The sequence below is a fragment of the Aethalodelphis obliquidens genome, unplaced genomic scaffold (genome assembly GCF_003676395.1).
Source record: "Aethalodelphis obliquidens isolate GAN/ISIS:26980383/991018 unplaced genomic scaffold, ASM367639v1 scaffold49, whole genome shotgun sequence".
Classification (NCBI taxonomy): Eukaryota; Metazoa; Chordata; class Mammalia; order Artiodactyla; family Delphinidae; genus Aethalodelphis; species Aethalodelphis obliquidens.
The window spans coordinates 13013595-13040565 of record NW_020837993.1 but is presented as its reverse complement, the minus strand read 5'-3'; the positions used below and the strand labels follow the sequence as shown (position 1 = coordinate 13040565).

At 37.8% G+C, this 26971-nt stretch overlaps 1 protein-coding gene across 1 annotated transcript in view; it reads left to right on the top strand.

Moving 5' to 3' along the window:
* Positions 1–26971, top strand: part of GABRG3 (gamma-aminobutyric acid type A receptor subunit gamma3) — a 638302-nt gene that overhangs the window by 608027 nt on the left and 3304 nt on the right. Inside the window, exons 6-9 of the mRNA XM_027083245.1 lie at positions 4962–5099; positions 14251–14403; positions 23921–24117; positions 24388–24447. Coding sequence (XP_026939046.1) covers positions 4962–5099; positions 14251–14403; positions 23921–24117; positions 24388–24447 — 548 coding nt within the window. The remainder of the gene's footprint in view (positions 1–4961; positions 5100–14250; positions 14404–23920; positions 24118–24387; positions 24448–26971) is intronic.

Genomic DNA, 26971 nt, shown 5'->3' with positions numbered 1-26971 from the left:
GTGTAAGTCTGCTAAAAACTAATAGAAAGGCCAGGACCAAACCTTTGTGTTGATGGGGCAGTAATGCCCATCTAGACATTTTCAGTGTCTTGCTTTATAAAATTTTAAGCTACATTAACTTGTGGAGTAGAAAATTATTTGTATAATTTCATTATGGGGCTTGTGTCAGATTTAGTATTGATTTATTAAAAAAAGTGCGCGTAGATCTAGGGACGAAACACTGTAGGGGGGTGATGAATATTAAAACAGACGATCAGTTTTGTAAGGGGGAAGGGGGGTTTAAACCTCTATGAGATAGAGTTTTTTGAGCCCGGGGGCAATAATAGAGTACTATGTCCTGTAACCATTAATTAAATAACACCTGTTGGTTGTGCTAGTCCAATAAAAAATACACACAGGTCCAGCTACAATTTATCTGACTGTGACAGGGCCTTTTTAAGGCCATAGCTGAGTCGGTGCAGCCCCCCCCCAAAAATTAAAAAATACCAAATGTATGAAACCTCAGTTATGTTAGGCATGGGCTGATTAGTCATAAGTCCATCGAGATGTCTTATTTAAGAGGAACGAGTGGGCAATTTTAAGTTAAAATGGTCCTGAAGTAAGAACCAGATGTCTTATAAAGATCACTGTTAGCTACCCCCACGAGATATGGGCCCGGTGCGAGAAGAAGGATCCCTGCCGAGCGGGTTGCTGGTTTCACGCGGCATGGTGATTAAGCTCGTGATCTAATGGAGCGACCATAGGATATAATGGAGATAAAATTGTTAGGGGATATATAATATGTAAGAGCATACATATTATGTAATATGTAAAATTAATGATAATTAATACGGGCTTTAACTTAGAAAAGAAAAAACAGAAACAAAAGAATAGGATGAGACCTGCATCTCAGGGAGGGAGCTGTGAAGGAGGAACTATTTCCACACACTGGGAAGCCCATTCACTGGTGGAGACAGGGTGTGAGCAGGGGTATTCTTGGAAGCCACAGAGGAGAGTGTAGCAACCGGGGTGCAGAAGGCAAAGCGGAGAGATCCTCACACAGAAAGTTGGTGCTGACCAGCTCTCACCAGCCTGAGAAGCGAATCTGTTCAAGCACAAGATCAGGTGGGGGCTAGGAGCTGAGGCTCAGGATTTGGAGTTCAGACCCCAGGAAGATGACTGGGGTTGACTGTGTGAACACAGCCTGAAGGGGGTGAGTGTGCCACAGCTAGCTGGGAGGGAGTCCAGGAAAAGTCTAGACCTGCCTGAGACAAGAGACAATTGTTTGGGGTGTGTGATGAGAAGGGATTCAGAGGACTGCCTAAATGAACTTCAGAGATGGACAAAAACGGCGGTTATCAGTGTGAACACCAGAGACAGGCAAGAAATGCCTGTTGCTGGTGCAGCCACCAAGAATCCTGTGTGCAAGTACAAGTCACTATCCACACCTCCCCTCCTGGGAGCCTGTGTAGCCCACCACTGCCAGGGTCCCGTGATCCAGGGACCACTTTTCTGAGAGAACACATGGTACGATCAGTCTGTTGTAACATCAAACTGGCCTCTGCCGTCACAGGCTCACACCCCTCATTCTGTACCACTCCCTCCCCTTGGATTGAGTGAGCCACCTCCTGTCAGACACCAGAGGGTAAGCAACATGCAGAGGCTGGGACAAATCCAAAGCTGAACCCCAGGGGCTGTGCAAACAAAGAAGAGAAGGAAATTTCTCCCTGCAGCCTCAGGAGAAGCAGATTAAATATCTACAATCAACTTGTACACTGCATCTGTGTAATACTTATATAGACAACAAATCATCTCAAAATTGAGGCTGGGAACTTTGGGAGGAAATGTAGATTAGGGTTTTGCTGGATGCGACTGACCAGTTCTTGATTTTTATGTTTATCTTAGTTTAGTTTTTAGCAGTTGTTATCATTGGTGGATTTGTTATAGACAAACTATAGACCCCTATCACTCACCTCTGGCCTTGTGGAAATTTCTCAAGCACAGGAGTTAAAACTAAGGTTTTCTCATAAATTGCTTTCACACGCAGATCCCAACAAGACCAAAACAAACCCTGGTGCGCACAGAGGGTTCAGATACCAGTGTTGTCACAATATATTATCGAAAATGTAAAATGTCTCATTTCCAGACATTTTTTATCAACATTTACAGAACCTACAAATGAGAAAGCATGCCACATACACAGGAATAAAAGCTGTCGGTAGAAGTCATCCTTGAAGAATCCCAGATGTTGGATGTACTTGACAAAGACCTTAAGTCACCTATCTTAAATACTTTTGAAGAACTACAGCAACCCGTGTCCAAAAATTAAAGGAAACTGTAACAAATAGATTGGAGTAGACAGAACAAAGGATCAGCAAACTTGAAGACAGGCCAGTAGATTTTATCCAAAGACAGGAAAAAAATGGGAAAAAAAGGAAAAAGGTGTATCAAAACTCGTAAACCTATGGCACACCATGATCAACAACATACAGTTAGTAGGAGTCCCAGAGGAGTAGTCTATACATCCAAGAACTCAACAAACTTCAATGAACTCAAGGAGATCCACGCTTATCATATCATAGTCAAATTGACAAAAGTCAGAGAAAATTTTGAAATAGGCAAGGGAAAAATTATCATTTTTAAGTTTCAATATGATTAACAGCTGATTTCCCTTCAGATACCATAGGGGCCAAAAGACAATTACATGGTATCTTCAAAGTGCTTAAGAGGAAACTCTGCCTCAATAAATTTATAATAAAACTTTGAAAAATGGATAAATAAAAATATAAACAGCATAATGGCAGAAAATATTTGTAAAACATATGTCTGATAAAGGAGTTGAATACAAAATACACAGCTCCAAACTCCAAAATATGGGGAAAAAATCCAATTTAAAAATGAGCAAAAGATGTGAACATACCCTAGCAAACTTGTCATATATATGACCAATAAATCCATGGAAAGATCCTCAATAACAACCATTTGGGAAATGCAAATTAAACAACAGTAAGTTACAACCTGACACCTCTATGACTGTTGGAGAAGTATTAAATATAGAGTAAACCCATGACCAACAGTTCCACTCTTAGGTATATTCTGAAGAAAACTGAAAACATATTGACACAAAATCTTGTACACAATGTTCCTAACAGCATTATTCATGATAGTGTAAAAGTAGATCAGACGAAATGTCTATCAAATGACAAATAGATTTTAAAAAATGCATATCCATGCAACAGAATATTATTGAGCAATAAATAGGAATGAAGTACTGACGTGCTACAGTGTGAGTGAACCTTGAATACATTATGCTAAGTAAAGAAAGTTATAAAAGATAACATGTAGTATGACTCAATTTATATGAAATGCCTAGAATAGGCAAACCTATGGACAGAAAATATATTAGTGGTTGTCTAGGTCTGGGAGCAATGCATGATATGTGTTAAGGAGGTGGAGTTGGGAGTGAATGCTAATGACTAAGGTTACATTTTGGGATGATAAAAATACTCTAAAATTAGATTTATGTGACAGTTTCACCACTCTGAGAGTATACTGAAAAACACCAAACTTGTATGTTAAATGTGTCAGTTTTATATCTCAATAAAGCTGTTTAACAAAACAAATAAAAAAGAATTATAGCATAAAGTACCTTTTATAATTTGATAGTTTAATGAGGAGATAAATCTATTGAGACAGTGGCTAATGGCCAAGTAAAATGTTTGGTTACTTCAGGCTGAGTCTAATGCCTTGATGTCAACTTTGTCCGGTTAGGGGAGAGCAAGTAAGTATCCTTGCAATGTTGACAATAATTTCACAGAGTAATCCACAGTTAGAAAGCAGGAAGCGTACTTGTACTCTATTACATCAGAGAGTTCCGGGGAGTTTAACGTTGCGGTCCCAAGTGCTGTTCAGAAAGGGAATCCAGGAGTTGAAAAACAAGCATCGGGCCAATCACTGGCTTGGGCTTAGGGAGCCAACAGAACCCTGCTAACTACCAGTAGGAGTGGGGGAGAACCCTTATCCAAGACACCCAGCTCTGGGCATGTTGCCCACACTGAGCATAGAACACCAAAATATCTTGCTTTTCTAGAGTAACTAACAAGTTGGATAATGGTCTCAGGAAAATGTCAAACTGATCAGAACTGGAGACTAAAAGAGCATAACAGAGTAAGTTGACCTCTCAAATCCTTATTGTCTTTCTTAAAGTTATTATGCTAAATGAAATAAGTCAGAGAGAGAAAGACAAATACTGCATGAATGATATCACAAGTGCAGAATTTAAAAATACAACAAACAAAAGAGAAGCAGACATAGATTAGAGAAGACATTAGTGGTTACCAGTGGGGAGAAGGAAATGAGGGCAATAGAAGTTAGGGAATCAAAACGTGTAAACTGTTTTGTATAAGTTACAAGGATATATTGTACAGCACAGGAAATATAGCTAGTATCTTATAACTATAAATGTAGTTTATAACCTTTAAAAAATTGTGACCCGTTATACTGTACACATGACATATTGTACAACTACACTTCAATAATAAAAAAATAAATATGTTGGAAATAATAAAAGCTATTTATAATAAAAGTTTATAATGAAAAAAGTAAAATCACCTTTCCTGAGATCTGGACAAAGTTCAGGAAAAAGGTGGAAGGTCTGGTGAGTGTGGGCCAGGTTGTTAGATCCTGGTGTTTAGGAGCTAGTGAGACTCTGACCAGTACTTTCATGTGCATTCTTTGAACGTCATCTATAATCAAGCCTTCCACAGTGAAAGATATGTGTTGTGTCCATACAGATGATGGAAACACTTGTGGCTTGGAATATCTTGCTGATTGTGAAGATCTGCAGTAGAAACCTTCTGGGTTAGGTGACCTTTGCCCATGGATAAAATTTCAGCTCCTATTAAATGATCAGCATTATAATTTCGACATTAATGCTTTACAAACCTACATCTTTCAAGTGTTATTTTTTTCTGCATTTTCAGATGGCTACCCCAAAGAAGAAATGATTTATAGATGGAGAAAAAATTCGGTTGAGGCAGCTGATCAGAAATCCTGGCGGCTTTATCAGTTTGACTTCATGGGCCTCAGAAACACCACAGAAATTGTGAAAACATCTGCAGGTAGTAGTTAACTTACAGAAGTGTAGTTCTCAAAAACAAATCCGACTTTTTCCCACTGATGACTTAGGCATACCTTTCCCTTTCATGCAGATTTCTTCCTGTGTATGTTTAAAATAATTATATTCGGATCAGCATGATTCTTAAATGACATTTGAGGCAAAACAGCTGATTCAAAGCTCAAAAATATTTAGTATTTTAACTGGGATTGGGAAAAGGGTGACAAGATTATCTTATATTTTTAAATTGAGACTATGTTGACATTATGTCTATAAACCTAAGATTCTCATCCTTGACCAGATTTATATAAACCAATTTCCTAAGTGTGAGAGTTCTACAAGTTCTACAACTAGATACAGAGACATGCTTTATTAATGTCTTTAAATACATTTTTTTTGTTTGTTTTATGGCTTTTGTTTGTTTTTTGGTAATTTCCACAATAGGAATCTATGGTCCACTATTTTGCAGTTAGTTATTTTCTGACAGGTCTTGGGGATTAGATTGGTTTCAAGTCGGCTTTTCTGCTGATCTAGTTATTTGTTAATATGAATCATTTATTGGCTTTTAAAACTCAATAATTTGTTTCATATGACTATGTTAAGTGTAAATTTTAATAATTAATGTAACTATCTTTAAAGAACAGTCTAAATTCTTGATATAATTCTAAATAGGGAACTATAGTTGCCCCTTGATATCCATGGTGAGTCATTCCAGGTAAAGATATCAAAATCCCAGTTGCTCAAGCTTATTACATAAAATGGCATAGTATTTGCATTTAACTTACATCTTCCTGTATACTTTAAATCATCTCTAAATTACTTATAATACCTAATACAAAGTAAATGCTAAACAGTTGTAAATAGAATATGAATGCTATGTAAATTGTTGACCCTTGAACAACACAGTTTAAACTGCACATGTTCACTTATATTTGGATTTCCTTGTAGTAAGTACTATACAGTACTACACAATCCCAGTTTGTTGAATCCCCATATGCAGAACCGCAGATGCGAAGGAATCAGAGAACCATATATACTGAAGAGCACGTATATATGGAGCTTCAACTGAATGGAGGGTTGGTGCCCCTAACTCCTGTTGCTCAAGGTTCAATTGTCCTTTTCCGTGCAAGGCAAATTCAAGTTTGCTTTTTTTAACTTTCTGGAAAAAATATTTTTCAAATATTTTCGATCCACGGTTGTTTGAATCTGGGCTTGTGAAACTCCTGGCTGTGCTACATTTACACAGGGAGAAAGGTTTTAAAAACTGATCTGCAGAGAAAAGAAAACTTCACAAATGTCACAATAGTAAAGGTGAGAAATAACATTTATGTTTAAATATTAAATATTGATAAGGTTAAAAGAATGGAAGATCATAATTATATAAATATACTTTGGAAACTACATAAAGGGACATGTTTGGGGGAAGTTTTTACCAAAATAGTCACTTAAATTAATAATGTAATTACATTCCTGGAGAATTTGAAATGAACTAGCAGCCTTCTGGGGTGTAAGCCTGAGCAAAAGAGGGTAACCAAACTGGGTGATCTAACATTTAAATGTCAAACATTGATACTGATATTCCTTTTCCGTTGTAAGCAAGATGATGTTAAACAAAAGGAAAGGTGAAGGCAGGTTGAACACTTGTTTTAAAATTAACCCTAAGAGAAAGGGAAGTGGCAAATGGAGGGACTGGTGGAGTTGAGGTAGTAGCCGGAGTAATTTTTATGCTATTGAGGGTTAAGAAAAGTATGAAAAACATTCACTGGAGCAAGGAGCTTTCAGTCTCACTAGAAAAACATGATGAACATAAAAGATTAATGAGTAAACTAGGAACGGATGCAGCAACATAATAAACATTACGTTGGGCTCAGTTGCCGGGAAGACAGAAGAAATTAGGAGAGTTTTTTTTAATTTTTTAACTTTTGGTTGTGTTGGGTCTTCCTTGCTGTGCATGGGCTTTCCTTAGTGGTGGAGAGTGGGGACTATTTATATCGGTGTGCAGGCTTCTCAATGTAGTGGCTTCTCTTGTTGCAGAGCAAATGGGTAAATGGGAGTTTTTTCTTAATTTCACTTTCAGATATTTCATCATTAGTGTATAGGAATACAAGAGATTTCTGTGAACTAATTTTGTATCCTGCTACTTGACCAAACTCATTAACTCAGTACTTTTCTGGTACCATCTTTCGGATTCTCTATGTATAGTATCATGTCATCTGCAAACAGTGAGAAGTTTGCCTCTTCTTTTCCGATTTGAATTGCTTTTATTCTTTTTCTTCTCCAATTGCTGTGGCGAAAACTTCCAGAGCTATATTAAATATTAGTGATGATACTGGGCAACATTGTTTTGTTCCTTAACTTAGTGGAAATGGTTTCAGTTTTTCACCACTGAGGTCGATGTTGGCTGTGGGTTTGTCATATATGGCCTTTACTATGTTGAGGAAAGTTCCCTCTAAGCCTACTTTTTGGAGGGTTTTTTTTTTAATCATAAATGGGTGTGGAATTATTTGAAAGCTTTCTCTCCAACTATAGAGATGATCATATGGTTTTTCTCCATTTTGTTAATAAATATGGTGTTTCGTATTGATTGCTTTACATATATTGAAGATTCCTTGCATTCCTGCAATAAACTCCACTTGATCATGATGTATGATCTTTTTAATGTGCTGTTGGATTCTGTTTGCTAGTATTTTGTTGAGGATTTTTGCAACTACGTTCATCAGTGGTATTGGCCTGTAGGTTTCTTTGTGACATCTTTGGTTTTTGTATCAGGGTGATGGTGGCCTCGTAGAATGAGTTTAGGTATGTTTCTCTCTCTGCAATATTTTGGAAGAGTTTGAGAAGGATAGGTGTTAGCACTTCTCTAAATGTTTCATAGAATTCAACTGTAAAGCCAACTGGTCCTGGGATTTTGTTTGTTGGAAGGTTTTTAATCAGTTTCAATTTCAGTGCTTGTGATTGGTCTATTCATATTTTCTATTTCTGCCTTTTTAAGTCTCTGAATGTTGTACCTTTCTAAGAATTTGTTCATTTCTTCCAGGTCGTCCTTTTCATTGGATATAGTTGCTTGTAGTAATCGCTCATGATCCTTTAAATTTCTGCAATGTCGGTTGTTATTTCTTTTTCATTTCTAATTGTATTTACTAGCGTCCTCCCTATTTTTCTTCATGAGTATGGCTAATGGTTTATCAATTTTGTTTATCTTTTCAAAGAACCAGCTTTTAGTTTTATTGATCTTTGCTATCATTTCCTTCATTTCTTTTTCATTTATTTCTGATGAGGTCTTTATGATTTCTTTCCTTCTGCTAACTGTGGAGATTTTTTGTTCTCTTTTCTCTAATTGCTTTCGGTGCAAGGTTAGGTTGTTTATTTGAGATGTTTCCTGTTTCTTATGGTAGGATTGTATTGCTATAAACTTCCTTATAGAACTTATTTTGCTGCATCCGGTAAGTTCTGGGTCGTCTTGTTTTCATTGTGATTTGTTTCTATGTGCTTTTTGATTTCCTCTTAGATTTCTTCAGTTATTTCTTGGTTATTGTGTAGTGTTTTCTTTAGCTTCCATAAGTTTGTATTTTTTACAGATTTTTGCCTGTAACTTATATCTAGTCTCAGAGCGTTGTGGTCAGAAAAGATACTTGATATGATTTCACTTTTCTTAAATATACCACGGCTTGATTTGTGACCCAAGATACAATCTATCCTGGAGAATGATCCATGAGTACTTGAGAAGAATGTGTATTCTGTTGTTTTTTAATGGAATGTCCTAAAATTATCAATTAAGTCCATCTTGTTTAATATATCTATTAAAGCTTCTGTTTCCTTATTTATTTTCATTTGACTGATCTGTCCTTTGGTGAAAGTGGGGTGTTAAAGTCCCCTATTATGATTTGTTACTGTCGATTTCCCCTTTTGTGGCTGTTAGTATTTACCTTATATATTGAGGTGCTCTTATGTTAGGTACATAAATATTTACAATTGTTATATATTCTTGGATCGAACCCTTGATCATTATGTAGTGTTTGTCTTAAAGTCTATTTTGTCTGACATGAGAATTTCCTCTCCAACTTCCTTTTGATTTCCATTTGCATGGAATATCTTTTTCCATCCCCTCTCTTTCATTCTTTAGTATTCCTAGGTCTGAAGTGGGTCCTTTGTTGATAGCATACATATGGGTCTTGTTTTTCTATCCATTCTGCCTTTCTGTGTCTTTTGGTTGGAACATTTAATCCATTTACATTTAATGTAATTATCGATATGTATGTTCCTCATACCATTTTCTTAATTGTTTGGGTTTTTTATAGTAGTTCTTTCCCTCCACTTGTGTTTCCTGCCTAGAGACATTTCTTAGCAATTGTTGTAAAGCTGTTTTGGTGGTGCTGAATTCTCTTAGCTTTTGCTTGTCTATAAAGGTTTTCCTCTGGCAAATCTGAATAAGATCCTTGCTGGGTAATCTTGGTTGTAGATTTTCCCTTGTCATCACCTTAAATATGTCTTGCCAGTCTCTTCTTGTAGAGTTTCTGCTGAGAGATCAGCTGTTAATCTTAAGGGGATACCTTTGTGTGTTTTTCATTGTTTCTCCCTTGCTGCTTTTAAAGTTTTTTCTTTAATTTTTGATAGTGTGATTAATATGTGTCTTGGCATGTATCTCCTTGGATTTATCCTGAATGGGACGTTCTGTGCTCCTGGACTTAACTATTTCCTTTCCCATATTAAGGAAGTTTTCAACTGTAATCCCGTCAAATATTTTCTAACTTTCTTTATCTTTTCTTTTTCTGTGACCCCTATAATTCGAATGCTGGTGCATTTAATGTCCCAGAAGTCTCTGAGACTGTCCTCAATTCTTTTCATTCTTTTTTCTTTATTATGATCTGTGGTATTTACACTGTTTTATCTTGAAGGTGACAGATCCATGTTTCTGCCTCAGTTATTTTGCTATTGATCCCTTCTAGAGAATTTTTAATTTCATTTATTGTGTTGTTCATCACAGTTTGCTTTTTGGTTCTTCTATTTCCTTGTTAAACGTTTCGTGTATTTTCTCCATTTTATTTACAAGGTTTTGGATCATCTTTACTATCATTTTTCTGAATTATTTTTCAGGTAGACTGCCTATTTCCTCTTCATCTGTTACATCTTGTGGCTTTTGTCTTTGCTCCTTCACCTGCTGTGTGTTTGTCTACTCATTTTGCTTAACTTACTGTGTTTGGGGTCTCCTTTTCGCAGGCTGCAGGTTGCTAGTTCCTGCTGTTTTTGGTGTCTGTCCCCAGTGGTTAAGTTTGGTTCAGTGGGTTGTGTAGACTTCCTGGTGGAGGTGATAGTGACTGTGTTCTGGTGAATGAGGCAGGATCTTGTTTTTCTGGTTGGCTGGTCTGCCCTGGTGGTTTGTTTTGTGGTGTCCATGGTATTATTATGGTTATAGACAGCCTCTCTGCTAGTCGATGGTGTTGTGTTCCTGTATTGCTAGTTGTTTGGTATGGGGTGTCCAGCACTGTAGCTTTCTGGTCGTTGAGTGTAGCTGGGTCTTTGTGTTGAGGTGGAGATCTGTAGGAGATTTTCACTGTTTTTATATTACGTTGAGCTTGGAGGTCTCTTGTGGGCCAGTGTCCTGTACTTGGCTCTCCCACCTCAACGGCACATCCGTTAAGTCTTGCTGGAGCACCAAGAGCCTGTCATCCACACGGTTCAGAATAAAATTGAGAAAAAAGAAAGAAGAAAGAAAAAGGTAAAATAAAATGTTACTAGACTGCAAAATAAAAAATTATTTTATAAATGTTTTAAGTAATAAAAAAAGAAAAGAAAGAACAAACACACTAAAAATCAGGTCCACCATGATAACTAGTGCTAAAAACTATACAAAAACAAAAAACAGACAGAACTCTTGGATAAATGTTAAAAGCAAAGTTATACCGACTGAATGACACACAGAAGCCTCCACATACGTACTCACAAAAGAGAATAAAGAAAAAAAAAAAATATATATATATATATATATATAATCTTTGCTCGCAAAGTCCACCTTGTCAATTTGGGATGATACGTTGTCTATTCAGGTACTCCACAGGTACACGGTACATCAAGTTGGTTGTGGATATTTAATCCACTCTGCATGGAGGTCGCCTGAGGGCAGGCATCTGTACTTCGCTCAGATAGGACAGGGTTTAAGTAGCAGCTGATTCGGGGGCTCTGATTCACTCAACCCGGGTGGCGGGAGAGGTACAGAAAGCGGAGCGAGCCTGCAACGGCAGAGGCCAGCATGACATTACAACAGCCTGAGGTGCGCCGTGTGTTCTTCAGGGGAAGTGGTCCCTGTATTACAGGACCCTGGCAGTGGTGGGCTGCACAGGCTCCTGGGACAAGAGGTGTGGAGAGTGACTTGTGCTTCCACACAAGCTTCTTGGTGGCTACAGCCTTAGCATCTCATTCCTGTCTCTGAGGTGTGCGTTAATAGCCGTGGCTTGCGCCCATCCCTGAATCTCCTTTAAGCGGCACTCCTAATCCCCTCTCTTTGCACACCAGGAAACAAGCAAAAAAAACGGTTCTTCAGCAGCTCCAGACATTTTCCCGGACTCCCTCCTGGCCAGCAATGTTGCATTAGCTCCCTTCAGGCTGTGTTCATGCAGCCAACCCAAACCTTTCCCTGGGATCTGACCGAAGCCTGAAACTCAGCTCGCACCCCCACCCATTCTGGCGAGTGTGCAGACAAGCCTCTCAGGCTGGTGAGAACTGGTCGTCACTGATCCTCTGTGTGGGAATCTCTCTGCTTTGCCCTCTGAACCCCTGATGCTGCACTCTCCTCCCTGGCTACGAGCCTTCCACCTTCCGCTACCCACAGTCTCCGCCCGTGAAGGGGCTTCCTAGGGTGTGGAAACCTTTCCTCTTTCACAGCTCCTTCTCACTGGTGCAGGTTTCATCCCTACTCTTTTGTCTCTATTTTTCCTTATTTCTTTTGCCCTAGCCAATTTGGGATGAGTAGCATATTGGCTTTTCGTTGGTCTTCCTGTAGGGGCCAGTGAAGCCGGAAATCACAATTCTTCCTGCCCCCGCTTCTCCAAGTAGAAGCTGGAAAATAGGAACGAGGGGGTTCTCTGGAACCAGTTTCTGTGGTGTGTCCCAGAACCTCACCAAGAGCCAGGACTTCCCCTGGTGGTGCAATAGTTAAGAATCCTCCTGCCAATGCAGGAGACACGGGTTTGAGCCCTGGTCAAGGAAGATTCTACATGCAACTAGAGAAAGCATCCGTGCAGCAATGAAGACCCAACACAGCCAAAAATAAGAAAGAAAGAAAGAATGAAAGAGGAAGAAAGAACAAAGAAAAAAAAAGAATGAAAGAAAGAAGAAAGAAAGAAAAAAGAAGTTATTTGAAAATAATCTGGCTTCAAAATGTGTCCTTGACTGTCCCTTCCTACTTTCACACCTGACAGTGGGACGTTCAGGCAGACCTCTGAGTTAGGCAAAGGGGTATTCTGAACCCAAGATTTGGGGTACCTGTTCACCTCAGGTTAGGCCAAAGAGGATGTATTTGCTAAAATGAATTATGTGCCTACTCTGGAGTTGTCCTACTGTTTATCTTAGGAAATGACAATGGTGGTTGAAGAAATTATTCAACTCTTTGTATATTCCACTTGGGTGTGTTCATAACAGTTAGGGTGATTTATTAGGTTTTGCTTTTCTGTCTACTGTTTTCTGTAAATTCATAAACATTTAAATATCACACATAATTCAATAAAATTTCCCAAGGAAATGATGTAACTTGACTTTCATATTACTTAGAAAACTATATTTGTGGGTTTTATTTATTGCTTCAGGTTAATCATTCGGATTCTTTTATACTGGAATTTGCTAAAATATTTAAATGTTTCTTGGAAAAATGATCTCAATAATTGTTCTATCAGCCATCCTGAATATTGCTAAAACAGAACACCACATTCCTCAATAAATATTCTAATTTAATGAGAGGTATAATTTTATACTGGCTTAATATGCTTTCCCTATCAATATTTTTAAGTAAAAATGGGACTTTCATGGTGATCTTTTCATTAAACAATTACCAGTTGATTGCTTACCAAGTAACATTGATAAAAGACATATATTCTATAACCCAACTAATTTATTGTTCTTAAGACAACATTGTTTTTATAGGTAATTATAGAAATAACTTTATTGCAGTTGTTAGGAACAGATAAGGAACGCTTCCTGGCAGGCTAAATGATTTCTAAGCTGCGCTTCAAAGTTGACTTGTAACTATCTGGATGCAAGTGATAGGAAAAGAAAAGCATCTTAGGCAGTAGGGAAGGGATGCAGCAGCAATTGAGGAAGGATCTTGGCAAATCAGAGGACCTGGGGAGACCAGTAGTGCAAAGAATATAGGTGCAAGGGGCATTTCATGCAGAATGGTGTAGACTGTTGGGGACGGAGTAATTCCCCATCATCCCCCCTTGAGTTCTTGTGGCTGGACTAATTGTAAAATTGACACGGGACAAAGTTTTTTATACAGGCTTCTTTGTGATAAGGAAGTCCTACCTCTAGATGCGGGGAGTGCCCCTTTCACATGAGAGATTTTTTTTTCTGCTTTCAGATACAGAGAGGAGAGTCAGAGTGTCCCTCTTATGTTGGCATTTCTTAAGTAACTTTAATTCAAAATAATCAATATGCTATTTAGACACATTTTGGGGTGGCTTAACCTGGGTCACAACTAGACCATAATAAAGTTTTGAAAATTTACAGTGGTAGCAAGATGCAATTCATACTAAAAAATAGAAATATAAATTTGTTACAGGAGTTTAGTTTTGAAAGTTTATGTGTACATCTATTACTGTTAAGAAAGCAAAATGAAAATGGATTTACTTGAGGGTTGATTTGTTATCCTTGATTTTAAGCATGCAACATACAGCTGAACATTAGATAATGATCTCCTGTGGAATAAATGTGCATATCTATCACTTCTAATTAATACATATCTTTTTGTGCCTTTTACAGTAAAATGCCTCACAGGACCACGGATATGATAAAAATTAAGAGCCCCAGAATTTTGACTCCCCAGTTTGATGAATGTTGTACTTGAATATATTTATCCGTTATTCATTTAACAAAATGTTTTAATAATTTATTTCTTTGAATTATTTTAACACAAGAAAGTTAATTTTGACAATGTTTTATTACAGGTGATTATGTTGTCATGACTATATATTTTGAATTGAGTAGAAGAATGGGATACTTCACTATTCAAACATACATTCCTTGTATACTGACTGTGGTTTTATCCTGGGTATCATTTTGGATCAAAAAAGATGCTACACCAGCAAGAACAGCATTAGGTGAGTTTCAAAAAATCTTTGCTACCATTTTGTTTAACATAGAAGTATTCATAAAAATATTTTCAATAAAAAGCCTAGCTCAAATGTAACTGATCTAATTTGAAGGCTACTTGATTCATGCTTGTTTTTAGGTAGATAATTTAGACTGTTCTTCCTGACTGTAGAATTCCATGTGTGCCACTTAAAATTTGAGGTTAAACTTTCTATATTATTTTACCTATCTATAACCTAAAAATTCTTCTCATGAATTTTTTTCTGGCAACCAAAGTCCTCTTAAGAAAACATTAAATTTCGGTGGTTTTAAGATTGTGATTGTGCAACATGTTGTATATGTTTTTTTTTAATGATAGGAATTTTGCCTTTCCATATTTTATTAACACAGGCAATGTAGCATATAAAGGTTCCCCTCAAATTTCTTTCAGAAAAAAGGGAACTGCTTAAATTTTAAAATATTTACAGTCTTCTATATTACATTGAACATTTTCTGTTGGCTTTTAAAAATCGTTTAACAACAAAGTACTTTTTGAACAAAATTAGCCTTTAGTATCCTCTGCCAATATTAGTTTTGCATGCTGAACAGAAAATACATGAAAGAATTAGTAAATCAGCTGGCAAAAGCATAACACAAATTTTGTAACTTTTCTTGAGGTTATGACCTTACAATTACATATTAGGGTGTCATAGTGAGCATGCCTTCAATAAGTAGCTCACAACTTGAGACTATGAAAGTCCTATCAAAGTGTGGCCATTGTAGGGGCTTCCCTGGTGGCACAGGTGGTTGAGAGTCCACCTGCCGATGCAGGGGACGTGGGTTCGTGCCCTGGTCCAGGAAGATCTCATATTCCGTGGAGCGGCAGGGCCCGTGAGCCGTGGCCGCTGGACCTGCGTGTCCGGAGCCTGTGCTCCGCAAAGGGAGAGGCCACAACAGTGAGAGACCCGCGTACAGAAAAAAAAAAAAAAATAGTGTCACCATTGTAGTATTAAGAGGATAAATATACCAGAAATACACAGTGTTTGCCATTAATAGAGTTACAGACCAGAAGAGTGGAGAAATGTCATTAACACCAGGATATTTGGTTGACACCAGAATGGTTGTGCCTACTTTAGATAAAGCTTAAATCATTCTATGACAAGATCAAAAGCACCAGCATTAAATCAATTATAAGAAAGCATTCAACATTCTTTTAAAAAAAATAACTGTCAATGCTCTTTATGAGGTATCATCTACAATATTGTGTATACAGTAAAAAATTAATAGACTTTCTAAGAATTAAGTAAATGTGACTCTTGATCAAAGAAAAAAGTCAACATCAAAATGCAACTCTGGGAAGAGAAGCGGAAGATGGCGGAAGAGTAACATGCAGAGATAACATTCCTCCCCAGAGATGCAACAGAAATACATCTACATGTGGAACTGCTCATATAGAACACCCACTGAACGCTGGCAGAAGACCTCAGACCTCCCAAAAGGCAAGAAAGTCCCCACGTACCTGGGTAGGGCAAAAGAAAAAAGAATAAACAGAGCCAAAAGAATAAGGACGGGACCTGCACCAGTGGGAGGGAGCCTTGAAGGAGGAAAGGTTTCCACACACTAGAAGCCCCTTTGCGGGTGGAGACTGCAGGTGGCAGCGGGGGATAGCTTCGGAGCCGCAGAGGAGAGCACAGCAACAGGGGTGCAGAGGGCAAAGCAGAGAGATTTCAGCACAGAGGATCGGTGCCGACCGGCACTTACCAGCCCGAGAGGCTTTTCTGCTCAACCGCCAGGGCTGGCGGGGCTGGGAACTGAGGCTCGGGCTTCAGTCGGAGGGCAGGGAGAGGACTGGTGGCGTGAACACAGCATGAGGAGGTTACTGCACTACGGCTAGCTGGGAGGGAGTCCGGGGAAAAGTCTGGACCTGTCGAAGAGGCAAGAGACTTTTTCTTCCCTCTTTGTTTCCTGGTGCGTGAGGAGAGGGGATTAAGAACTCCGCTTAAAGGAGCTCCAGAGGTGGGCAAGAGATGCTCAGGCTGCTGCTGCCACCACTAAGAAAACTGTGCGAGCATCTGTCACTCTCCACACCTCCCGTCCCTGGAGGCTGTGCAGCCCTCCTCTGCCAGGGTCCCGGGATCCAGGAACAACTTCCCCGGGAGAACGCACAGGGCACCTCAGGCTGGTGCAACGTCACGCCAGCCCCTGCCACCGCAAGATCGCCCCGCACTCCGTAACCCCTCCATCCCCCCGGCCTGAGTGAGTAAAGCCCCCTAATCAGCGGCTCCTTTAACCCGTCCTATCTGAGCAAAGAACAGGTCCTCCAGCGACCTACAAGCAGAGGCGGGGCCAAATCTAAAGCCGAAACACGGGAGCTGTGCAAAGAAAAGAAAGGGAAATCTCTCCCAGCAGCCTCAGAAGCAGCGGAATAATCTCCAACATCAACTGTGCAACTTTGGAATACCTGAATAGAGAACGAATCATCCCAAATTGAGGAGGTGGACTTTGAGAGCAAGATTTACCGTTTTTTTCCCTTCTCTTTTGGTCACGTGTAGCTGGATGTTTTTGTGTGAAATTTTGTCTGTATAGCTTTCTTTTCACCATTTGTCCTAGGGTTCTATGCGTCAGGTTTTTTGTTTTGTTTTTTTATTTTTTTAAAAAAATTTTCTTAATAATTATTTTTTAATAACTTTATTTTATTTTATGTTACTTTATTTTCTTTCCTTTTATCTTCTTTCTTTCTTTCTTCCTTTTTTTCCTCTTTCTTTCTTTTGTCTCCCTTCTATTCTGAGCCGTGTGGATGAAAGGCTCTTGGTGCTGCAGCCAGGAGTCAGTGTTGTGCCTCTGAGGTGGGAGAGGCAACTTCAGGACACTGGTCCACAAGAGACCTCCCAGCTCCACATAATATCACATGGCGAAAATCTCCCAGCGATATCTATCTCAACACCAGCACCCAGCTTCACTCAACGACCAGCAAGCTACACTGCTGGACACCCTATGTCAAACAAGTAGCAAGATAGGAACACAACCCCACCCATTAGCAGAGAGGCCGCCTAAAATCGTAAGTCCACACACATCTCAAAACACACCACAAAATGTGGACCTGCCCACCAGAAAGACAAGATCCAGCCTCATCCACCAGAACACAGGCACCACTCCCCTCCACCAGTAAGCCTACACAATCCACTGGACCAACTTTAGCTACTGGGGACAGACATCAAAAAGAATGGGAACTATGAACCTGCCTCCAGCAAAACGGAGACCCCAAACACAGTGAGATAAGCAAAATGAGAAGACAGAAAAATACACAGCAGATGAAGGAGAAAGATAAAATCCCACTACACCTAACAAATGAAGAGGAAATAGGCAGTCTACCTGAAAAGGAATTTATAATAATGATAGTAAAGATGATCAAAAATCTTGGAAATAGGATAGAAAAAAAATGCAAGAATCATTTAACAAGGACCTAGAAGAACTAAAGAGAAAACAAGCAACGATGAAGAACACAATAAATGAAATTAAAAATACTCTAGAAGGGATCAATAGCAGAAAAACTGTGGCAGAAGAACGGAAAAGTGACCTGGAAGATAACGTAGTGGAAATAACTACTGCAGAGCAGAATAAAGTGAAAGAAAAGAACTGAGGACAGTCTCAGAGACCTCTGGGACAACATTAAACAAACCGATATTCAAATTGTAGGTGTTCCAGAAGAAGAAGAGAAAAAGAAAGGAACTGAGAAAATATTTGAAGAGATTATAGTTGAACACTTCCCTAATATGGGAAAGGAAATAGTTAATCAGGTCCAGGAAGCACAGAGTCCCATACAGGATAAATCCAAGGAGAAACACGCCAAAACACATAGTAATCAAACTGTCAAAATTAAATACAAAGAAAACATATTAAAAGCAGCAAGGGGAAGACAGATAACACACAAGGGAATCCCCATAAGGTTAACAGCTGACCTTTCAGCAGAAACTCTGCAAGCCAGAAGGGACTGGCAGGACATATTTAAAGTGATGAAGGAGAAAATCCTACAACCAAGATTACCCAGCAAGGGTATCATTCAGATTTGATGGAGAAATTAAAACATTTACACACAAGCAAAAACTGAGTTCAAAACCACCAAACAAGCTTTACAACAAATGCTAAAGAATCTTCTCTAGGCAAGAAACACAAGGCAAGAAAAGACCTACAATAACAAACACAAAACAATTAAGAAATAAGAATAGGAACATACATATCGATAATACATATCGATAATTACCTTATTTATATGGTTTAAATGCTCCACCAAAAGACACAGAGTGGCTGAATGGATACAAAAACAAACCCATGTATATGCTGTCTACAAGAGACCCATAACAGACCTAGAGACATGCTAGTGGAAACCAAAAGAAAGCTGGAGTAACAATTCTCATATCAGACAAAATAGACTTTATAATAAAGACTATTAGAAGAGACGAAGACGGACACTACATAATGATCAAGGGATCTATCCAAGAAGAAGATATTACAATTGTAAATATTTATGTACCCAAATTAGGAGCACCTAAACACATAAGGCAAATACTAACAGTCATAAAAGGGGAAATCAACAGTAACGCATTCATAGTAGGGGACTTTAACACCCTACTTTCACCAAAGGACCGATCATCCAAAATGAAAATAAATAAGGAAACACAAGCTTTAAATGATACATTAAACAAGATGGATTTGATATTTATAGGACATTCGATCAAACACAACAGAATATACATTTTTCTGAATTGTTCATGGAACATTCTCCAGGATAGATCATATCTTGGGTCACAAATCAAGCCTTAGTAAATTTAAGAAAATTGAAGTGGTATCAATTATCTTTTCTGACCACAACGCCATGAGACTAGCTATCAATTACAGGAAAAGATCTGTAAAAAATACAAACACATGGAGGCTAAATAATACACTACTTAATAACGAGGTGATCACTGAAGAAATCTAAGACGAAATAAAAAAATACCTAGAAACAAATGAAAATGGAGACAAAACGAACCAAAACCTATGGGATGCAGCAAAAGCAGATCTAAGTGGGAAATTTATAGCAATAGAATCCTAATTTAAGAAACAGGAAACATCTCGAATAAACAACCTAATTTTTTTTTTCATTTAGGCAAGGCTTTCTTGTATTTTTTTTAACATGTTTATTGGGCTATAATTGCTTTACAATGGTGTGTTAGTTTCTGCTTTATAACAAAGTGAGTCAGTTATACATATACGTATGTAGCCATATCTCTTCCCTTTTGCGTCTCCCTCCCTCTCACCCTCCCTATCCCACCCCTCCAAGCTGTCACCAAGCACTGAGCTGATCTCCCTGTGCTATTCGGCTGCTTCCCACTAGTTATCTATCTTACGTTTGGTAGTGTATATACGTCCATGCCTCTCTCTCGCTTTGTTACATCTCACCCTTCCCCCTCCCCATATCCTCAAGGCCGTTCTCAACTAGGTCTGTGTCTTTATTCCTGTCTTACCCCTATGTTCTTCACATTTTTTTCCCTTAAATTCCATATATATGTGTTAGCATACGGTACTTGTCTTTCTCTTTCTGACTTACTTCACTCTGTATGACAGACTCTAGGTCTAGCCACCTCATTACAATTAGCTCAATTTCGTTTCTTTTTATAGCTGAGTAATATTCCATTGCATTCCATTGTGTGGCACATCTTTATCCATCGACAATGGGCACTTAGGTTGTTTCCATCTCCTGGCTATTGTAAATAGAGCTGCAGCGAACATTTTGGTACATGATCTTTTTGAATTATGGTTTTCTCAGGGTATATGCCCTGTAGTGGGATTCCTGGGTCATATGGCAGTTCTATTTGTAGTTTTTTAAGGAACCTCCATACTGTTCTCCATAGTGCCTGTACCAATTCACATTCCCACCAGCAGTACAGAGTGTTCCATTTTCTCCACACCCCCTCCAGCAGTTATTGTTTCTAGATTTTTTGATGATGGCCATTCTGACTGGTGTGAGATGATATCTCATTTTAGTTTTGATTTGCATTTCTCTAATGATTAATGATGTTGAGCATTCTTTCATGTGTTTGTAGGCAACCTGTATATCTTCTTTGGAGAAATGTCTATTTAGGTCTTCTGCCCATTTTTGGATTGGGTTGTTTGGTTTTTTTTTTTGTTATTGAGCTACATGTAAATATTGAGCTACTTGTATGATATGAGCTACTTGTAAATATTGGAAATTAATCCTTTGTCAGTTGCTTCATTGACAAATATTTTCTCCCATTCTGAGGGGTGTCTTTTGGTCTTGTTTATGGTTTCCTTTGCTGTGCAAAAGCTTTGAAGTTTCATTAGGTCCCATTTATTTTTGATTTTATTTCCATTTCTCAAGGAGGTGGGTCAAAAAGGATCTTGCTGTGACTTAGTCTTAGAGTCTTCTGTGTATGTTTTCCTCTAAGAGTTTGAAAGTTTCTGGCCATACATTTAAGTCTTTAATCCATTATGAGCTTATTTTTCTGCATGCTGTTAGGGAGTGATCTAATCTCATACTTCTACATGTACCTGTCCAGTTTTCCCAGCACCACTTATTGAAAAGGTTAAACAACCTAATCTTGCACCTAAAGCAATTAGAAAAAGAAGAACAAAAGAACCCCAAAGTTAGCAGAAGGAAAGAAATCATAAAGAGCAGGTGAGAAATACATGAAAAAAAAATGAAGAAAACGATAGCAAAGATCAATAAAACTAAAACCTGGTTATTTGCGAAGATAAAACTTATAAACCATTAGCCAAACTCATCAAGCAAAAAAGGGAAATGACTCAAATCAATAGAATTATAAACGAAAATGGAGAAGTAAAAACTGACTGCAGAAATACAAAAGATGAAAGATTACTACAAACAACTCTACGCCAATAAAATAGACAACCTGGAAGAAACGAAGAAATTCTTAAGTTGCACAACCTGCAAACGCTGAATCAGGAAGAAATAGAAAATATTAACAGAACAACCACAGGCACTGACATTGAAACTTTGATTAAAAATCTTCCAACAAACAAAAGTCCAGGACCAGATGGCTTCACAGGCACTTTGAAACATTTAGAGAGGAGCTGACACCTATCCTTGTCAAACTCTTCCAAAATATAGCAGAGGGTGGAACACTCCCAGACTCATTCTACGAAGCCACCATCACCCTGATACCAAAAGCAGACAAGGACGTCACAAAGAAAGAAAACTGCAGGCCAAACGTAAAATACACTCCCAAACGTACACTACGAAACATAAAATAGATAGCTAGTGGGAAGCAGCCGCATAGCACAGGGAGATTAGCTCTGTGCTTTGTGATTACCTAGAGTGGTAGGATAAAGAGGGTGGGAGGGAGCGAGACGCAAGAGGGAAGATATATGGGAACATATGTATAAGTGGTTCACTTTGTTATAAAGCAGAAACTAACACACCATTGTGAAGCAATTACACTCCAATAAAGATGTAAAAAAAATGCAACTCTGATGTTGAATCAACAGATAGGACATTTGATCAAACACAACAGAATATACATTTTTCTGAATTGCTCATGGAACATTCTCCAAGATAGATCATATCTTGGGTCACAAATCAAGCCTTGGTAAATTTAAGAAAATTGAAATTGTATCAAGTATCTTTTCTGACCACAACGCTATGAGATTAAATATCAATTACAGGAAACTATGTGTAAAAGCATGTATGATTACAAATATTCAAGGATTTAAAATAAAATAATGAATTACCAGATGACCAGATGGATAATAGCTGATGTAGTATATTAAAAAAGAAATTCTAGAGTTAAATGTATAATAGTCGAATTGAAAAAAAATCACTAGATGAGCTTAAGAGCAGATTGAAAAATGGCAGGGGAAAAAAGTCATGTATAATTGAAAACCATCATATAAAATTTAACTAATCAGAAGAAAAGAGGGAATCAAAATATTTAAAATGAACAGAGCCTCAGTGATCTTTGAGACAGTATGAAGATGTATAACATAACTGCACCTGGTGTTCCAAAACATGAGAAAAAAGTTTTGAAGAAGTTAGGTAAAAATACCCAATTTTACTGAAAAATACCTACTTATAAATTCTGTAGAGATGACATGGTCAACACTTTTTTAAAAAATTAAATTGGACATATATTTATTGTGAAATCTTCTTTCATAAAAATACCTGTCAACAGTGTAGACTTTTCAAATTTACAAATCATTTTTACAAAAATTTCACAACTTGCTCACCTACAACATGGAGAGCCTGGCATCCTATTTTCACTGAATTGATTAAAGAAACTCATTTTAAACAAGGTAACTTTATATGACCAAATGTTGAAAAGCCAAGAGCAAGGCTGAAGCCGTTGACTTCTAGTTCATTATCTTGTACACCTACTCAAGCTGTTTATGCTGTGCTGTTTGATTTATTCTACAACTGGCCTTTGCTGATTGCCAGGCCAGATATGCACTAAACTGTAGCTGGGATGCAAACTGCAAACCTGGTATCTGATGTGTGTGCATCTGTCACGTATACCTGATCCCTGATTAGTACTTCTGGGCAGGTACTTTATAGTACTCCCTTTAAATCACAGAGGTGGAGTGTTAAAATGTCTATTCTTGTGAGTCTGTTGTCTATGTCACTAGCCTGCCTGTCTGACAGCTCTTGCATGTTCTAATTTCCTGCAGGCTCATCATTTCACATGATAATCATCCAGTTATTTCACTCTTCATTTTAGTAAACTCCATTTCCTTTTCTTGTTTTTCTTTCATCACATGTATGACCCTTTCCTAATTTTTTCCAGAGTCTTTGATTAAATCTTTAGTGTTAGCCGACATATATGAAATAGATTGAATCGCGTGTGATTAGTTAACTAATTAATCAAAGAATCAATACACTTATGCAAAGCACTTATTGAAAAGCCTAGAATGCTAGGCACAATATTAGGTAATAGGCAAGCAAGATGAGCAAGATACAGTTTTTCTCTTAATGATCACACAGTCAGTTCAGGGAGACATACTGCAAAGACATATGCAACTCTCTGTGAGAAGCAGAAGAGTAAGGTACATAGAAGGTACAGGAATAGTGAAACTACATATTATCAGATCTGCCTGGGGTACTACGAAGCCGTTTGCCTCAGAAAGAGTGCTGAGTCTTCAAGAAAAAGAGTTTACAAGTTGCATAGAGAAGGAGAAGACAAAAAGTGGTTTATCTGGGCAGAAAAAAAGTGTGAGATGATGAACTGATGGAAAGTACAGGGGACTGAAAACTGTATTTTCATTAAAAATATATTTAAGAGGCAAAATGTCAAACAGTACGAGAATAACTGAATAAACTGGAAGATATTAACTTAATTCAGGTATTTTAATGTTAATGTGAAGACTATAATAAAACATTTTATGGAACTGTTGCTTACAAAATTAAACAATTACAATTAAATGTATTCTATTTATGCAATGTCAAGAAGCAGTCACATAAAAATAAAACACTGTGTCGCAATGGAGGGATTCTGTGTGACCCCTTTCACAACTTGGTATGTGTTCCCTGTGCAGGCATAACCACAGTACTGACCATGACCACACTCAGCACCATAGCCAGGAAATCCTTGCCTCGTGTTTCCTATGTGACAGCCATGGACCTCTTCGTGACCGTTTGCTTCTTATTTGTCTTTGCTGCTTTGATGGAGTATGCTACCCTCAACTACTATTCAAGTTGTAGAAAACCAGCTAGCACTAAGAAAAAGACATCGGTGAGTTCCAGTAGCAAAGATTTTCTGGGAGGATAGGCAAATGATTCTTATTCATAGGATCGTATATAATGATATAAATAGTTGAAGAAGTCTTTAAAAATACAACACAGGTATTCCAAAGATATGAATGTGACATTCAAGCACTCTTCAGCTTCACCTACCAGTGGCGTGGACTGATGTGCTCATACTTTAAAGATTACTCTTTACCAGTGTTTTGTGATGCAGATTTCCATAGTAGTTTTCTAAATACTTTTTCTGATTTCCTTGTAGTTACTATATCCAGATTCCTCAAGATGGATTCATGAACGCTTAAGTCTACAAGCCCCCTCCGTACGTATAGCACTGCAAGTGCAAATATTTCTGAGAACTCTGGATAAACTACAATAGAAAGATATTATTGTTTACATATGCACTTATTGGAGGCCAATGAATAATGCATGTACTCCCTTCAAAAATGTACTTAATTCTTTAAAATATGTCCAATTAAGAAAATTTGGAAAATAAAGGGAAAAAAATCACTCCTACCCACCCCCCCGGGTAAAAGTGTATACCATATATATTCCTGTAACTCAAAAATAATTATAAATACATTTCTGGGTCAAAATATTAATTTATAGGATCATCTTAATAATTGTATCATATGTTCATGATTGATGCACAATCTTGGCTGGACAAAGGGCTAATCCACACTTTTTCACTTTTAAACATATTTTTATCATTACAGTTCTGTACATACTTGTAACTATTAGTCTAAATTCTTAGACGCAAAATTGGCTACGCCAAAGATTGCACAAGTTTTGCCAAAATGCATTCCACCAGTACATGTATCAACTCATTTATCCTCACAACACCCATTCTACTGAAAGGACGCCGAGATGTTGAAAACATAAGGCCTCTTAAATATTGAGTAAGGTTTCACAATTTAAAGAAAAAGTGTTATATTTAATTATTAATGTGCTTGAATATTGATTGTATGGATTAATGTAAGAATTTATTGAAAAATTGAAAAATATGTCTTTAAATCATTGATGTGCGCTACCGCTTTTATCATATAACAATTTTTACGTATAACTATTTCTATTCCTTTATACATGTGAACTCAGAAATTGACAATAATTTATGCCCAAGCATACACCACAATTGGTTTTCTAACTGCTGATCAGCACCGTATGTTCAGTGCATTTCAGACAATTTTCATCAGCATTTCTTCAAGTGTGTATCATTGTAGTTCTGACAGAAGGTAAGGCCATTTTTACACAGTGAACATATAGTTCTGGCCATCAAATGCTGCCAAATAACAACGCATTGAAAAGTAAGGTGAACGGGTGGGAGCGGGGGATGCTGAATAACAGAGAAATATCAGAACGAATAGCCTGAGGCCGGAGAGCACATTATATCTTCCTCCACTCTCAGTCTTCACACTGCCAGAGTGCTCGGAGTGGAGAAAGAAATATTGACATCAGTGGTGTAGAAATGATACTGTCAAAAGAAAGAATAACTAGAAGCTAGAAGAATTTATTTTTCTTAAGCAGGAAAGTGTAATGACCCTGAAGAAAGTCATAGAAAAATAATTCACAGACAGAAAAAGTTCCAGGCTATGTGCAAAGACGCAGTCAGAGAAAACTTCAACAGAAGTTCAGAAGAAAGAGGAAGGGGGAGTTAGCTGACAATATCTTCAACTCTATTCTGAAAGATCCACATGTTAGTTTAGTTGACGGGCCACTACCTCCGAAAAGGAAAAGCAGAGATGAGCAACCTCTCTGCGATGAGGGTCAGCAGCAGACTCCACTGATGACCACACATTGCTTTGGGGAAAGTTGTCCAAATAACTGTGCCACGATTTCCCAGCCCATAGTATGCAAGGCTAGTCCACTCTGGGTGTGCAGTAGTATCTGCTGCCAGGAAACAGCGTTCTGAGAAAGTCACATTGCTGCAATATACAAACAGGCGAAACAGGAGTGAGTCGGCAAGGAACCTAGCTGGACTGAAGATGACCTTGGAGACTCCTTAATTAAAATATCTATTTTATTTTCCTCTAATAATTTTATAGTGTCAAGCTTTATATTTAAATCTATAATCGATTTTGAGTTTATTTTTGTGTATGGTGTTAAGAAGTGTTCTAATTTCATTCTTTTACTTGTAGCTGTCTAGTTTTCTCAGCACCACCTATTGAAGAGGCTGTCTTTTCTCCATTGTATATTCTTGCCTCCATTATCAAAGATAAGGTGACCTCGTGGGCGTCAGTTCATCTTTGAGTTTTCTATCCTGTTCCAATTTATCTAGTTTTGTTTTTGTGCCAGTAACATACTGTCTTAATTAGTGTAGCTTTGTAGTATGTCTGAAGTCAGGGACGCTGATTCCTCCAGCTCCTTTTGTTTCTCAGGATTGCTTTGGCTATTCGTAGTCTTTTGTGTTGCGATACAAATTGTGAATTTTAAAATACTAGTTCTGTGAAAAATGCCATGGATAGTTTGATAGGGATTGCATTGAACCTGTAGATTGCTTTTGGTAGTACATTTTCACATTGTTCATTATTCCAACATAAGAACATGATATATATCTCTCCATCTGTTTGTATCGTCTTTAATTTCTTTCAACAGTGTCATAGATTTCGGCATACAGATCTTTTGTCTCCTTCGGAAAGTTTATTCCTAGAAATTTTATTCTTTTTGTTGCAGTGGTAAATGGGAATGTTTCCTCAATTTCTCTTTCAGATTTTTCGTCGTTAGTGTGTAGGAATTCAAGCGATTTTTGTGCATTACTTTTATATCGTGCTATTTTACCAAATTCAATGATTAGCTCTAGCAGTTTTCTGGTAGCATCTTTAAGGTACTCCAGGTGTTGTATCATGTCT